This window comes from Callorhinus ursinus, unplaced genomic scaffold (assembly GCF_003265705.2).
Source record: "Callorhinus ursinus isolate GAN/ISIS: 27379988/994484 unplaced genomic scaffold, GSC_fseal_2.0 scaffold2, whole genome shotgun sequence".
Classification (NCBI taxonomy): domain Eukaryota; kingdom Metazoa; phylum Chordata; class Mammalia; order Carnivora; family Otariidae; genus Callorhinus; species Callorhinus ursinus.
In genome coordinates, this window is record NW_027397064.1 from 53,376,315 (window position 1) to 53,393,868 (window position 17,554).

The 17,554-nt window shown below is 37.1% G+C and overlaps 1 protein-coding gene across 3 annotated transcripts in view; it reads right to left on the reverse strand.

Moving 5' to 3' along the window:
* The window catches only part of AGPS (alkylglycerone phosphate synthase), a 185,714-nt gene that overhangs the window by 14,547 nt on the left and 153,613 nt on the right, over window positions 1-17,554 (reverse strand). For all 3 annotated transcript variants that reach the window (XM_073882004.1, XM_025849602.2, XM_073881999.1), the window contains 2 exons: window positions 14,661-14,760; window positions 12,445-12,502 (listed from right to left, as the gene is read on the reverse strand). In XM_073882004.1, coding sequence (XP_073738105.1) covers window positions 12,445-12,502; window positions 14,661-14,760 — 158 coding nt within the window. The remainder of the gene's footprint in view (window positions 1-12,444; window positions 12,503-14,660; window positions 14,761-17,554) is intronic.

The window sequence follows — 17,554 nt, forward strand, 5'->3', positions numbered from 1 at the left end:
TCTGGTAGGCATCAAAAGATGAAAATCACAACCAGGATACTGACATTGATATAGTCAAGATACAGAACAATTCCATCACCACAAGGATCCCTGTGTTGTCCGTTTTAGTCACCCCTTCCCCACAACTAACTCCTAGAAACTTAATCTATTCTCTATTTCTGTAATTCCATCATTTCAAAAATGTCATAGAAATAGAAGCACATGGTATTACTCTTTAGGGATTGGCTTTCTTTTACTCATCATAATTCCCTGGACAGTCCTCCAAGTCGTTTGCATGCACTGACAGTTGGTTCCTTTTTATTGCTGAGGAGTTGTCCATGGTATGGATGTACCAACCACTAGCTGAAGGACATCTAGGCTGTTTCCAGTTTGGGACTGTTATAGGTAAAGCTGCTCTGAATACTCAAGCACAGGTTTTTGTATGAGCCTAAGTTTATAATTCTCTGGTATACACAAGAGTGTAATTGGGTTAAAATGGTAGTTGCATGATGGATTTTATAAAAAACTGCCAAAGTGTCTTCAGAGTGGCTGTACCACTTTGCATTCCCCCCAGCAATGTATTATTGATCTAGTTTCTTCATATGCTCACCAGCATTTGATATTGTCACTATTTTTTTAAATTTTAGCTTTCTGATAGGTATGTAGTGATCTCCCTTGTGGCTTTGAGTTTTCTTAATAGCTAATGATGTTCAGCCTCTTTTCATGTGATTATTTAACATCTGTATATCCCCTTCAGTGAAATGATTCTTCATATCTTTTGCCCACTTTCTAACTGGACTGTTTGCATCTTACTCTTAAGTTTTGAGAATTTTTTATATATTATAGACACAGGCCTTCTGTTGGACATGTGGTTTGCACGTATTTTCTACCACTCTGTAGCTTATCTTTTTATCCACTTATCAGATTCCTTCATAGAGCAAACGTTTTTAATTTTGATGAAATCCAATTTATCAACTTTCCCTTTAATGGACTGTACTTTTGGTGACCAGCCTAAGAACTCTTTGACTAACTCTAGACACTGAAGATTTTTTCCTGCTTCCTCCTAAAAGTTTTATTATTTTATGTTTTATATTTAAGTCCATTATCTATTTTGAGTTAATTTTGGTATAAGATGTTGAAATTTAGGTCAAGGTTTTTTTTGTTTTTTTGGCTTATGGATATCCACCTACTACAGCACCGTTTGTTGAACAACTATATACTTCCTCTACTGGATTGCTTCTGTATTGTTGTATTGTTGTCAAACTCAGCTGGACATACTTATGGGGGGGTTTTCTATTCTGTTCCATTGATGATGTTTCTCTCTCTCCTCTAACAGCACAGTCCTGATTTTACTATATAAGTCTTACAGAGTAAATAGAGCTATAATATAAAGTCTTGAAATCAAGTAGATAGATTTCCTATGACTTTAGTCTTCTTTTTCATAATTGTTTTGGCTATCTAGTTCCTTTGTCTTGCCATATAAATTATAGAATAATCTTTTCTATGTCTACTAAAAATTTTGCTGAAATTTCAACAGGAATCGCATTAAACAAATAAATTTGGAAATGACCATCTTCACTATTTCTAGTTTTCAACCAATCCATGAACACGGTCTCTCCATTTATTTAGGTCTTCTTTGCTTTTTTTCATCAACATGCTATTAATTCTCAGAATACTGATCCTGTATATATTTTGTTAGATTTATGCCTAAGTATGTACAAATTTTGTTAGATTTATGTTCACTTCCTTTTCTCTGAATCAACTAGAAATGGTATTGTATTTTAAATTTCAGTTTCTCTAGGTTTGTTCTTAATATTAAAAATGTGATTGATTTTTGTGTGTGCTCTTAAATTCTGCAATCTTGCTGATCTTGTTTTTATAGATTCTTTGGGATTTTCTACATAGTTATGACATCTATTAATAGCAAGAATTTTATTTCTTCCTTTACAATATGCATGTCTTTTATTTCATACTATGGTTTTAACAAAGGGCTTCAAAGCCAATCTTTTCCTCATTCTTTTGAGTAGTCTCTTTTTTAAAGTTTCAGATACTACCAGATTCTGTTAAGACCACACACACACACACAAAAACTTGGAGTAGCTGCCCCACAATTATTCTCTGAACAATAGGAAATAATTTTGGCGAGGTAAAGATACCAATATTTAAACTAAGTCTGGTTTTATTTAATCAAAGAACTGTACTTCCTGACAAGGACTTAGGTGTAATTTTAGCCGATGAACAACTTAAAAACTTAAGTCATAAACTGAAATTAAGTACATGGCTGATATAAACTCTTTCAACTGACCAGCTCGTCAGTTACAAAAACAAGCACTATGAAGATTAAGTTAAGCAGGCTTTATATTTCCTATAGCCTCCAGTTCCAGACTACATCTGTTTTCTTTGATACACAAAACCAGAGTTAAAATAGCTCCATTTATCACAGCATGATTGTAGGCAGACAAACCAGCCTGTCTGTTTCCAGATAGTGAAAGCAACCGTTATTAATCACAATTACAGGCCAAATCCTCTAAGAGAAATTGTATCAATATTCTCCCACCCCCCAGCCCTTCTACTCTCTAACTCAAAAATGGTACTGAGAATGTCACAACACTTCGTGAAGGTCAGTAAATAAAGATGACACTATGAGGTCAACTTGAGTTTTAAGTTCAGGATGCAAATTAAGGAAAAGCTTTTCTTCACATAAAAAGAAGTGATCTCTCAAAAGCTCTATCATTAGTTAAGTTTAGCAGGACAATTAAACCCATTCTATTTCAAATTTATATAGAAACGTTTCTGTTTTATGAAACTATACTGAACAGCACAGGATATTTGACATTTATAAATTAGATAATTAACTTTAAGCAGGAGGCATTTATGAAAATAGACATTTTTGTATAGCATATTTTGTAGCCAAGAGTGTGAATGATATTTCTCTTTTCATACAGATTATAATAGAACTTCCAATAGAATGAGACCAACTAAGATTACAACTGAAAATATGTTAGGACACTTGTTGTATCATATCCCTTGAATATATGAATGTATCCCTTTCATATAAACTGTAACGCTTTCTTCAATGGTTAAGAATATAAACCAGAGGGGCGCCTGAGTGGCTCAGCTGGTTAAGTGACTGCCTTTGGCTCAAGTCATGATCCTGGAGTCCCTGGATTGAGTCCCGCATTGAGCTTCCTGCTCGGCAGGAGTCTGCTTCTCCCTCTGACCCTCCCCCTTCTCATGTGCTTTCTCTCTCTCTCAAATAAATAAATAAAATCTTAAAAAAAAAAAGAAAGAATATAAACCAGAGTTTCCATTTCGAGTTGTCTACTGCTATTTTTTTAAGCAGCTACTATATGCAAGGCACCTGAGATGTTTTACATACATTATCACATGTAATTCTTATAATAATATACAAGATGGGTACTATTATTCCTAATTTGCAGAAGAGAACACCAGCTCAGAGAAGTTATTTCCCTAAGGTCACCAGCTAGTTAAGTGCAAAAGCCAGGAGTCAAATAGAGATTTGATTCCAAAGTCTATGTCCTTTCCCCTCTGTTTATAAGCCTCACGACCTTTTTTCAAAAAATTAATTATTTTAAATTTTTATTTTACTATGTTATGTTAGTCACCATATATTACATTATTAGTTTTTGATGTAGTGTTCCATGATTCATTGTTTGCGTATAACACCCAGTGCTCCATGCAATACGTGCCCTCCTTAATACCCATCACTGGGCTAACCCATCCTTCCACCCCTCTCCCCTCTAGAACCCTCAGTTTGTTTCTCAGAGTTCATAGTCTCTCATGGTTTGTCTCCCCCTCCGATTCCCCCCCTTCATTTTTCCCTTCCTACTGTGTTCTACTTTTTTTTTTTTTTTTAACATATAATGTATTATTTGTTTCAGAGGTACAGGTCTGTGATTCAGCAGTCTTACACAATTCACAGTGCTCACCATAGCACATACCCTCCCCAATGTCTATCACCCAGTCACCCATCCCTCCCACCCCCCACCACTCCAGCAACCCTCAGTTTGTTTCCTAAGATAAAGAGTCTCCTATGGTTTGTCTCCCTCTTCATCTTGTTTCATTTTTCCCTCCCTTCCCCTATGATCCTCTGTCTTATTTCTCAAATTCCTTATATCAGTGAGATCATATGATACTTGTCTTACTCTGATTGACTTATTTCGCTTAGCGTAATACCCTCTAGTTCCATCCATGTCGTTGCAAAGGGCAAGATTTCAGGGTTTTTAATGGCTGCATAATATTCCATTGTATATATATACCACTTCTTTATCCATTCATCTGTTGGTGGACATTTTGGCTCTTTCCCTAGTTTGGCTATTGTGGACATTGCTGCTATAAACATTGAGGTGCGCGTACCCCTTTGGATCACTACATTTGTATCTTTGGGGTAAATATGCAGTAGTGCAATTGCTGGGTCATAGGGTAGCTCTATTTTCAACTTTTTGAGGAACCTCCATACTGTTTTCCAGAGTGGCTGCATCAGCTTGCATTCCCACCAACAGTGTAGGAGGGTTCCCCTTTCTCCACATCCTCATAAACATCTGTCGTTTCCTGACTTGTTAATTTTAGCCATTCTGACTGGCGTGAGGTGGTATCTCATTGAGGTTTTGATTTGGATTTCCCTGATGCCGAGCGATGTTGAGCACTTTTTCATGTGTCTGTTGGCCATTTGGATGTCTTCTTTGGAAAAATGTCTGTTCATGTCTTCTGCCCATTTCTTGATTGGATTATTTGTTCTTTGGGTGTTGAGTTTGTAAGTTCTTTATAGATTTTGGGTACTAGCCCTTTATCTGATGTCATTTGCAAATATCCTCTCCCATTCTGTCGGTTGTCTTTTGGTTTTGTTGACTGTTTCCTTTGCTGTGCAAAAGCTTTTTATCTTGATGAAATCCCAATAGTTCATTTTTGCCCTTGCTTCCCTTGCCTTTGGCGATGCTTCTAGGAAGAAGTTGCTGCGGCTGAGGTCGAAGAGGTTGCTGCCTGTGTTCTCCTCAAGGATTTTCATGGATTCCTGTCTCACATTGAGGTCTTTCATCCATTTTGAGTCCATTTTTGTGTGTGGTATAAGGAAATGGTCCAGTTTCATTCTTCTGCATGTGGCTGTCCAATTTTCCCAATACCATTTGTTGACGAGACTGTCTTTTTTCCATTGGACATTCTTTCGTGCTTTGTTGAAGATGAGTTGACCATAGCATTGAGGGTCCATTTCTGGGCTCTCTATTCTGTTCCATTGATCTATGTCCCTGGAATTGTGATGCCACCAGCTTTGCTTTTCTTTTTCAACATTTCTCTGGCCTGTATGAGTTCTAGCAGTTTTGGGGTGGAGTCTTTGGGGTTTTCCACATAAAGTGTCATATCATCTGCAGAGAGTGAGAGTTTTACTTCTTCTTTGCCAATTCGGATGCCTTTTATTTCTGTTGTCTGATTGCTGAGGCTAGGACTTCTAGTACTGTGTTGGATAGCAGTGGTGATAGTGGACATCCCTGCTGTGTTCCTGACCTCAGGGGAAAAGCTCTCAGTTTTTCCCCATTGAGAATGATATTCACTGCAGGTTTTTCATAGATGGCTTTTATGACACTGAGATATGTTCCCTCTATCCCTACACTGTGAAGAGTTTTAATCAAGAAAGGATGCTGTACTTTGCCAAATGCTTTTTCTGCATCTATTGAGAGGATCATATGGTTCTTGTCCTTTCTTTCATTAATGTATTGTATCACATTGATTGATTTGCAGATGTTGAACCAACCTTGCAGCCCAGAAATAAATCCCATTTGGTCATGGTGAATAATCCTTTCAATATACTGTTGGATTCTATTGGCTAGTATTTTGGTGAGAATTTTTGCATCCATGTTTATCAGGGATATTGGTCTGTAATTCTCCTTTTTGATGGGGTCTTTGTCTGGTTTTGGGATCAAGGTAATGCTGACCTCATAAAAAATAAGTTCGGAAGTTTTCCTTCCATTTCTATTTTTTGGAACAGTTTCAGAAGAATAGGTATTAATTCTTCTTTAAATGTTTGATAGAATTCCCCTGGGAAGCCATCTGGCCCTGGGCTCGTTTGTTGGGAGGTTTTTGATTACTGCTTCCATTTCCTTGCTGGTTATGTATCTGTTCAGGTTTTCTATTTCTTCCTGTTTCAGTTTTGGTAGTTTATACTTCTCTAGAAATGCATGCATTTCTTCCAGATTGTCTAACTTGCTGGCATTTAATTAATCATAATATGTTCTTATAATTTTATTTCTTTGGTGTTGGTTGTGATGTCTCCTCTTTCACTCATGATTTTATTTATTTGGGTCATTTCTCTTTTCCTTCTGATAAGTCTGGCCAGGGGTTTATCAATTCTATTAATTCTTTCAAAGAACCAGCTCCTAGTTTCATTGATCTGTTCTACTGTTCTTTTGGTTTCTTTTCATTTATTTCTGCTCTGATCTTTATTATTTCTCTTGTCCTGCTGGGTTTAGGCTTTATTTGCTATTCTTTCTCCAGCTCCTTTAGATGTAGGGTTAGGTTGTGTATTTGAGACCTTTCTTGTTTCTTGAGAAAGGCTTGTATTGCTAATATACTTTCCTCTTAGGACCGCCTTTGCTGCATCCCAAGATTTTGAACAGTTGTGTTTTCATTTTCATTTGTTTCCATGAATTTTTTTTTTAATTCTTCTTTAATTTCCTAGTTGACCCATTCATTCTTTAGTAGGATGCTCTTTAGCCTCCATGTGTTTGAGTTCTTTCTGACTTTCCTCTTGTGACTGAGTTCTAGTTTCAAAGCACTGTGGTCCAGAAATATGCAGGGAATGATCCCAATCTTTTGGTACCGGTTGAGACCTGATTCGTGATCTAGGACGTGATCTATTCTGGAGAATGTTCCATGGGCACTAGAGAAGAATGTGTATTCTGTTACTTTGGGATGGAATGTTCTGAATATATCTGTGAAGTCCATTTGGTCCAGTGTGTCATTTAAAGCCTTTATTTCCTTGTTGCTCCTTTGCTTAGATGATCTGTCCATTTCAGTAAGGGGGGGGTGTTAAAGTCCGCTATTATTATTGTATTGTTGTCAATGTGTTTCTTTGATTTTGTTATTAATTGGCTTATATAATTGGCTGCTCCCATGTTAGCAGCATAGATATTTACAATTGTTAGAACTTCTTGTTGGATAGATCCTTTAAGTAGGATATAGTGCCCTTCCTCATCTCTTATTATAGTTTTTCGTTTAAAATCCAATTTGTCTGATATAAGGATTGCCACCCCCAGCTTTCTTTTGATGTCCATTAGCATGGTAAATGGTTTTCCACCCCCTCACTTTCAATCTGGAGGTGTCTTTGGGTCTAAAATGAGTCTCTTGCAGGCAGCATATTGATGGGTCTTGTTTTTTTTTAATCCAATCTGATACCCTGTGTCTTTTGATTGGGGCATTTAGCCCATTTACATTCAGGGTAACTACTGAAAGATATGAATTACCATTGTATTACCTGTAAGTGACTGTTACTGTATATTGTCTCTATTCCTTTCTGGTCTATGTTACTTTTAGGCTCTCTGCTTAGAGGACCCCTTTTAATATTTCTTGTAGGGCTGGTTTGGTGTTTGCAAATTCTTTTAGTTTTTGTTTGTCCTGAAAGCTTTTTAATTCTCCTTCTATTTTCAGTGACAGCCTAGCTGGATATAGTATTCCTGGCTGCATATTTTTCTCATTTAGTGCTCTGAATATATCATGCCAGTCCTTTCTGGCCTGCCAGGTCTCTGTGGATAGGTCTGCTGCCAATCTAATGTTTCTACCTTTGTCGGTTACAGACCTCTTGTCCTGAGCTGCTTTCAGGATTTTCTCTGTCTCTGAGACTTGTAAGTTTTACTATTAGATGTCAGGGTGCTGACCTATTTTTATTGATTTTGAGTGGGGTTCTCTGTGCCTCCTGGATTTTGATGCCTGTTTCCTTTCCTGAATTAGGGAAGTTCCCTGCTATAATTTGCTCCAATATACCTTCTGCCCCCCTCTCTCATTCCTCTTCTGGGATCCCAATTATTCTAATATTGTTTCATCTTATGGTATCACTTATCTCTTGAATTCTCCCTTCATGATCCAGTAGTTGTTTATCTTTTTCTCAGCTTCTTTATTCTCCATCATTTGGTCTTCTATATCACTAATCCTCTCTTCTGCCTCATTTATCCTAGCAGTTAGAGCCTCCATTTTTATTGCACCTCATTAATAGCTTTTTATTTTGACTTGGTTAGATTTTAGTTCTTTTATTTCTCTGGAAAGGGATTCTCTAGTATCTTCCATGCTTTTTTCAAGCCCAGCTAGTATCTTTATAATCGCCATTCGACATCTTATATCTGTATTGATTAGGTCCCTGGCAGTCAGTATTGCCTCTTGTTCTTTTTTTTGAGGTCAGTTTTTCCATCTTGTCATTTTGTCCAGAGGAGAACAGATGAATGAGACAACAAAATGCTAAAAGGGTAACAAAGACCCCAGAAAAATATACACTAAACAAAGAAGAGACCCGAAACTGGGGGGAAAAGAACGGGAGGAAAAAAAAAAAAGAATATGACTCAGGCTGGTGAAGAGATCAGAGCCACACACTAGATTTTGGGCATATTTTGGTCTGTTAGAAGAAACTGCCTCCCAAAATTTTACAGAAAGAAAAACTTATATATGTACAAAATAAGTGTAAATACAATGAAGGGATGGAATATGATTGTAAAGATGAAAATTATAAAAGATTTTATAAAAGGAATTGATAAGAAGTTGGTTGAAAAGAGAAAGAAGAAAAATTAAAAAAGAAAAAAAAAAGGGAGAGAATGTGATCAGGCAGGAGACCAGAACAAAGCTATACCCTAGAGATTTAGGGTATATTTTGGTCTGTTAGAAGAAACTGTATCCCAAAATTTTAAAGAGAGAAAAACATATATATATACACGTATACATATATATATATATATACACATACACAAAAAATAAGGTTAACTACAATGAAGGGATAGAATATGACTCTAAAAATGAAAATTAAAAAAATTTTTTAAAAAGGAATTGATGTTGGTTTAAAAAGGGAAAAAGAAAAATTTAAAAAAATAGAAAAAAAAGAAAAAATAAAGAAAATTTAAAAAATTAACTTTGAAAGACTAAAGAATCATGGGGAAAAAAGCCATGAATTCTATGTGCTGTATTCCCCTAGTGCTGGAATTCTGCCATTCTCATTAATTGGTAAACTTGGTCTTGGCTGGTTGTTCTTGCTAATCTTCTGTGGCCATGGTTCCCAAATGTCTTTGCCGGAGGCGGAATTGCCCCGCCCTTGTCAGGGACCAGGCTAAGTAATCTGCTCGGGTTTGCTCTCGCAAGCTTTTGTTCCCTGAAAGCTTTCCATACAGCTTTAGAGGACAAGAAAGAAAATGGCGACCTCCCAATCTCCGCCCCAGAGGAGCTGAGAACTCGGGGCCCCACTCCTCAGTGAGCCCCTAGAGAAAAGCAATCAATCACTCCTGTCTCCCCGGTCTCCAGCCGCACTCCGTGCTCACCCAGCCTGTGACCAAGCATTTTTTTCTCTGGCATGTGACCCTGTTTGGAGTCTCCAAATCCAGCAGATTCCTTCAGTGCATTCCCATGCCGCTCCTCCCAGGGGAGGAAGGGAGTGTCCCCAGATCTGCTGCTTGTTGGGTCCCCCCCCCCCCCGCTGGAAGAGTAGTGGCCCGACTGTGCCACAGATTATGGTTTATGGCTACCCCGAGCTGAGAGCCCACTCCTCGACTATGTCTTTGCAGCAGGCTTCCCCACTCCAATACCTGGGATCTCTGCCACTCTCAGGCACCCCCGGTCTTTCTGTGACCCCCCGAGGGTCCTGAGACCACACTGTCCCGGCGAGGGTTCCACCTCCCGCTTAGCCACTGGAGTGATGTCCCTCGGCGGAGCCGACTTCTAAAAGTTCCGATTTTGTGCTCCGCGGCTCTATCACTTGCCAGAAGCGGCCAAAGGAGGCCCCCTCCCCCGCCGTCTGTCCTCCCGAATATCGCCTCAGATTCCCTTCTCCGCACATCCTACCTTCCAGAAAAGTGGTCGCTTTTCTGTTCAGATAGTTGCTGCTATTCTTTTCTTCGATCTCCTGTTGAGTTTGCAGGTGTTCAGAATGGTTTGATACCTATCTAGCTGAATTCCTGGGACCAGACAAAATTTAGTTCTACTCTTCCTCTGCTACCTTCCTCCTCCTCTGCCTCTCAACCTTTTAGTTGCTTTAAGACAAAGTTTGAATAGAACCTTACGTACACAATGCATCTATGGAAGAACACTAAAATGTCTGCTGTTATGCAGTTGTAGAGAAATGCATGTTATTTCACCCCACTTTTCTACTGAATAACTGGCTCTGCTAATACACTTTCTCAGAAATATTATGGAATGGGGCGCCTGGGTGGCTCATTCATTAACCGTCTGCCTTCAGCTCAGGTCATGATCCCAGGGTCCTGGGATCGAGCCCCGCCATCAGGCTCCCTGCTCAGCAGGAAGCCTGTTTCTCCCTCTCCCACTCCCCTTGCTTGTGTTTCCTCTCTCACTGTGTCTCTGTCAAATAAATAAAATCTTTAAAAAAAAAATACTATGGAATAAACTGAGCCTTTTCATGATTAAACATGACCCTATATTCAAACAAGGCCTGACCCTTAAATTAAACTAACAGTGAGACTACAGCCATTTTAATATGAAAGATTCAGAGCTCTCTGAGAATTTGCAAAACTGTCCCAAATTCTGTGAGTACTGAGGCACTTACCCATTCACTTAACATATTCACTGAGCATCTACTATACAGAAGAGCCAGTAGTCACTGCTCTCAGCACTGGGAAACACAGTGACGAACAAGATAAAGTCAGTAACCTTACTGAACTTATTCAAATGAGGAACACAGAAACTAAACAAGAGAACAGGGAAGATACCTCTAAGAAGGTGACTTTTTTTTTTTTTTTAATGATTTTATTTATTTGACAGAGACAGATACAGAGAGAGAGGGAACACAAGCAGGGGGAGTGAGAGAGGGAGAAGCAGGCTTCCTGCGGCATAGGGAGCCCGATGCAGGGCTCAATCCCAGGACCCTGGGATCATGACCTGAGCCGAAGGCAGACGCTTAATGACTGAGCTACCCAGGCGCCCCAGAAGGTGACATTTTTATCAGAGAACTAAATGATGGGGAAAGTGAGCCATGAAAATATCTGGGGGAAAAACAATTGAAGAAAGAACATCAGAAAAAGAAGAAACAGCAAAGGCCTTGCAGGGGAAAGGGGGTTGGTATGTCTGAAGAACAGCCAAGAAAGCCAATGTAAGAAAGTAGTAAGAGATGCAGATGGAGAGAAAGACACATGTATATCCTTGAAGGTCCTGATAAAGAGTTTGGATTTTATTTTGAGTGTGAGGAGAAAACACTGAGTTTTGGAAAAAGATTCCTCTGGCAGCAACAGAAATGACGGTAGGGGAGCACGAGTGGAAGTAGACAGACCAGTTAAGATGCTACTGCAGCAGTCTCAGGAAGAAATAGTGATTTGAACTAGAATGTCGTGGTGGTGATGCTTTCTGGTAGTTGAGAATCATCAGCATATCTTTAAGTCCTGGGACTGAGGTAATCACCTGGACTGAACACAAAACAAACTGGCTCAGGGCAGAGTCCTGGAGGATACTCCAATATTTAGTAGTTTAGAAGAGGGCAAGGTGGCAAGGGAAAGCATCTTCATTTTACCAGTACAGAGGAAATATACTTTGTATTTAGCTTACCTAGTATCTTTTCCTAAGCACTAGAGGAAACCAGGTAGTTTAGAGTTTTTTCTATGCAGTTTTAATTTTTGAGCACACAGAAAATAAAAATATGAGAAATATGATAGAAATAAAAGATTTCTATTTAAATGAGGCAGAATCTCTTAAATTAATATGCAATCAAACCTAGCTACATTCAAGTTCAAGCCAATAATTTCGAAAAATAAATCATTTCATCAAACTTGGGAATCTTTAACAAATGAAGACCTATAGGCCTAGACCTTGAAAATGCACATAAATTACAAAAGTTTTATTGTAACATGATCTGACCTATATTTGTTTGTTACCTGTTACCTGACAGCGTGTTAAAACCTTCAATCAGGAAGTATAAAAACAACCAGAAAATCCAACTGATTTACATGCAAGAGCTGAGAAAATGAAATGTCTATGATGTGGAAATTAAAATGTTGACTCATTTCTATTTTAACATCTAAAGCATGGCAAGTAATTAACTTAGTGTCTAAATTAGAGAAATAGAAGTTTTATACTTTAAAAGAAAAACAGTAATGTTTAATATTTCTTCTGTTGGTTATTACCACAACCTAGGCTATCTCAATGACAGACACACAAACTCTCAAGAAATATCTGGTACCCTCCAATTATGTACTGTTGTTCTCCACAGCACTTTATCAAACCAATTATTTTTAATAGTAGGAATATTAGAAATTCTACCTCCGTGGTGATGCGACAGGCTCCCTCCATTAGCAAGGATTTCTTCTCTAGCAGCTGCCTGTATTTGGAAACAACACAACAAATAGTTGCTACTTAGGTTTCACTTTGAAGCGAAAGAGTAAGACTAAGACCCAGCTCCCAAAGGAGGCACGTACTTCCTGGCTTAAATTAACAAACTGGATGCCTAATTTTCCTTTCTCTTGGCTTAACTACAGTTAAGAAAACTTAAAATATGCAGCCTAGCTTTATACGTTTTTTCCTAGCGAATGGTCACAATGTCTGCAATAGTCACTTCAAGATTCTAGAAAAGAAAAAGAAGACAAAATGATCAATTCAGCAGCACTACATTGTTAATAATTTTGTGAAGACAGTCAAGTCCTACTCTGACATAAGCATCTCACTGTACCAAGTGTTAGTAACTCACACTTATTTTAACTGCTTATTTTCTGTCTACAAAAGTACACTAAGCAATTTACCTGTAGTAACTCATTTATTTTCTGCTATAGCCTTATGGAATAACTACAATTAACCGCATTTCACAAAGAAAATGAGGCTTAGATGGTTAAATTACTCACCAAATATCATAAAGTGGGCATTAGACTCAAAATTAGTTGCAAAGCTATCAGAGATCAAACAGAAAAGCCCTTATGGAGAACACTTCTTAGGTCAATATCCTGGGACAAATTACTGTCAGACCTATGGACATTTAAGCACAAAAAAACCCGCTTGTTTTCTCCTCCTAATATGTTCGGCCCTGATTAGCCTCCTTATAGAGCACTAAGTGTAGAAAAATAAACACTTAAAGCAAAACAGAGAATGACTGAAGTGCAGAGTGAAAAAAGGGGAACAGAAGGAGAATTATATTCAATTCATGAGTATATACCAGCCATGAGGTGAAATATCTACAGTGCCTAGAACCTCTCAGAATTACTCAGGTGTGTATAAACTATCAGGAGTTAGGCCAGGGTAGAGGAGGGCCCAGGCAGGACAGATGGACCATACCTCATTGCAAAGTAACTTGTATGAACTCTCATCATTTAGGATTTAGGGTTTTTCAAATGAATCAAAAAAAAATTCTAGCATTATAGCTTCTAACGAATTATTTTAAATAAGATTATTTTACATTTAATAAATTATTACATTAATTAAACAAGTAATTTTAAATAAAGCAATAACTACTTGAAATTAGTAGCGCTTTAAAAATGGCAGTTTGGATTGGGGAAAAAGGAATAATTTCACTCTTGTAGGATAGTACAGGGACGGGACCTTTGAGAAGCCAGAGGGCAATCAAAACACTGAAAGGCTAAGCTGACAGAAAAGTACTCAAACTTTTGAGGGTGATAAATATGTTCATTATTTTGATTGGGGTGATATTTTCACAGGTGTAAACACATGCAAAACTCACCAAATTGTACACTCCAAATATGTGCAGTTTCCTGTATTTCAATTATACTTCAAAAAAGTTGTTAAAAAAAAAAAAATAAAGGAGGCATAGGAGGGAGCCAACCAAACCTTGTCTATGGTTTTTGTCTACAAGTGTGCCACTGAAAATCACTGCATGGTACTACCTTTGGCTGGCATGCAATAACACTAAGACACTAGGCTTTAACACTAGTTTAAACACTAGCACACGTGAGGTTTAACCAAACCTGTCTCCTCCCAGCTCCTCCATAGTCTAGTCTGTCCTTCAACTCTAGGCATACTTGTAATGAAAATTGGAATCTTAAGGCCATTCAAGGAATGTTAACAGAAACTGGCAGCAAATGAGCCTCAATGGCCTGTGTATAGCTAGAGCAAACAGAAAATTAGAAACCTAGAATGAGGATACTACAGCAACAAACAGCAAGAACGGCAGGGCTGCTGACCGCAACTGCAGCCACCACTGGCAAATGGGTGAACTGCCAAAGTGATCCCAAGGATGCCTACAGTCCTTTGTTATTTAATTTAATCAGGTTTTATATACTGTAAATAACAACCAAAGAATCACAGGCTACAGAATAATTTCAGAATATTAATTCTAACGTCTCTAGAGAATATTAATTTTAGACTCACAAGTTACTATACAACTCAGTGTGCCAAATATGCTTCTCGTTTCTATGAACTACCAACCAAGTAAGCCACTGAGTGATTAAAGAGAATCAAACTAAAATTCATAAATTGATAGGAAAGTTTATTTAAAAAAGAATGTAAGAGTATACTCATATATGCAAAATTACCTCTGTTTGTTCAAACACAGTCAGTGGGTCACTTATTCCCCTGTAGTTAAAGGCAAAGTAGAAATAGATACATGCACCTGCATCATAAATCTGCGTCACCCTAAAAAACAAACAGACAATTTCCACAAGGCTTTAAGTTAAATGAAATCAGATTTAACATCTAGAAATGTAAAGGTAAAATCATTTAATCTGTTTAAGCCATAATCTCATTCTCTATCCAGACTCTTAACAACAAGGAAGGAATGGAGATTGGCTGAAGGAAACACAGGAACTACTTGTACTATTTTTAACAACTTTTTTTTGGTAAGTCTGGATTATTAGCCAAAGAATTTAAAAAATTAAAAACAGTGTAAATGTTTCTCCAATTGGCCTGAAATAAACAAAAACCCCACCTCCTCAGAAGAGATTGGTTTTGTTTTGTTTTGTTACAAAGTATAGGGAAGTTAAAGAAGTCCCCAGACAGATTAGATGGGACTTGGTGATCCATTATAAGCCTTTTATACTTCCTCAAAGTCAAGAGAAATAGGCATGAGAACTTAAACCTCGGAAACAAGAAAAATGCTCAAATACCAAAAATGAGCAGGCTGGGTAAAATACAGCATCTTCACTAACTTCATATTAATAATTATTAAGAACTTTGGAAACAAATTGGATGATCAGACCAAATGCAGTGACATGGCTTTAAAATACTGTCCCTGAAGGTTTTATTCTCTGGGCCCCATTTGTGCGCACGTTGTATGTGTGTTTACAAAAAGATACCCAGTTTTACATTAGATTATTAAATCATACGTATGATATATATCTGGGCTTTCAAAATGCAATTAGGCGAAGCATGTAAAAGAGGGCTAAGATAATCACAGTCAGATCTGAGTGCAATTTACAGAGGTTCCTACAAAGAATTTAATTTAACAGAAGGAGCAAATACAGAGGAAATACTCTTTTTACTACAACAATACAAACAGAATCTAATCTAAAATTTTAATGGCCTTTTAGGCCAAATGTTAGGTGCCTCAGAACAGAAGAAATTAACTGTTTAACAATGCTACTGTCAATTTGCCAGCTGTGTGTTTCTTCTAGTGTTAATTCACACTCATAAAAAAGATCCCTTGAATGTTTACATTTTAAGTACCAGATTTACAAAGTTTAAGAAAAATTGGAGAACCATTTTAACTATGAGGGTACTATCATTTAGGAATAACCAAATTTAAATAAACTGAAAGGATACCTGAATGAAATGAGTTTATAGCAATTAGTAAAATATGTATCACTCATATTTGAATCAATATCAATAAATAGAAAATGCAACTAAATACTAATAGAGCATTGCTACCTTCCAACAAATCTAGGATCTATACCAAAGAGTTGTTTTTAATAGATAAGCAGTCTTCTAAAAGTTTCACTGATCAGTAACTCAAAGACAAAGCAAAAATAATAGTATAAATAATAAAAAAAAAACATTTTTTGGAAAACCTCATTTTCGATTTACTTCAGAAACTGACTCATATCTACACCTCTTAATAGATTGATTCTATCATTTAAGACAAACACCAATCTCTTCCAAAATCATCTCAACAAGTGACAGCATGCCTGCCAAAGTCATTATATTATTCTTTAATTTCTAAAAAGTTTTTGGAGTTTTTTTCTTACGTTAGACTCACTGGCCAGGAATTCCTTCCTATAAACCTTCAGAAAATTTTGGGTTAGAATTTCTATTCCAGTATACAAAGTACATTTTAACAGACAGAAGTGAAATAAATGAACTCAATAAATGCACCCTACAGCTAAGTTATTTCCCTTGTGATCTTTGATTTCCTTGAGAGCTATAATTATTTCAAGTTAATTTATGGAATAACTTTTTAAAAAAACTCGTTTAAAAAGTGTATCTCACACACTCAACATTTACATTCAACACACAATAGCCTCCTTGGCCACACTATTAAGCAGCTCAAATCAAACTAAACTAAAATCAAATTCTGGTTAAATGTTAGTTTTATCAAGTAGTATGAGATATAAGAACTACATTTAAAACTCTTTACCAAAGCCATTCAAATAACTAGACTGCACATTCTAAATTTTGGTTTTATAAAATGATCACAGAAGCTGAGCATATAGGCTTTTATCAGAAAAATTCTCGGGCGCCTGGGTGGCTCAGTCGGTTAAGCGACTGCCTTCGGCTCAGGTCATGATCCTGGAGTCCCGGGATCGAGTCCTGCATCCCCTCCCCCCTCTCATGTACTCTCTCTCTCTCTCTCTCTCTCGTTCTCACTCTCTCAAAATAAATAAATCTTTAAAAAAAAATTCTTTAAAAAATAGCTACTTAATAAATGACATATGTCAAATTTAGTCTACCTACAATACATAATAAAGAACCTTAGTTTTTTTGAGTTCCAAGACTTGTGCTATTACGGTAGGTGTCTGAGGCAGAATATTTTACTTTGCAATACCTTTCAGTAAGTAGTGGTTTGTCACAATGATATTCTCATAATGGAAGGGGAGAAGTCTCGAGAGATAAATAGGGAGGTGGGGAAGAAGGAGGAAGAGGGGATAAAATCTATTAAGTCACTACTTGATAAAACAAAGGAATAAAAATTCTCAACTACAAAAAAATAGATTCCATTATTTAAAATGTTTCAAATTTTACTGGTCAACAAATGACTTTTGGATTATTAGGCCTGATTTGCTTTCAGTATTATAGTAAGAGGCCTGATAGACCAGACTGTCAAAAGAATTAAGTATCAATTTGGGTTCATAATATAAATGAACACAAAATTTTTCTCAGACTTTAAGATAAAAGACTTACTTTAAAAGACATCTCCAAATTAAAAAAAGAGAGAGAGAGACAGAGAGAAAGAAAGAAAGAAAGAAAGAAAGAAAGAAAGAAAGAAAGAAAGAAA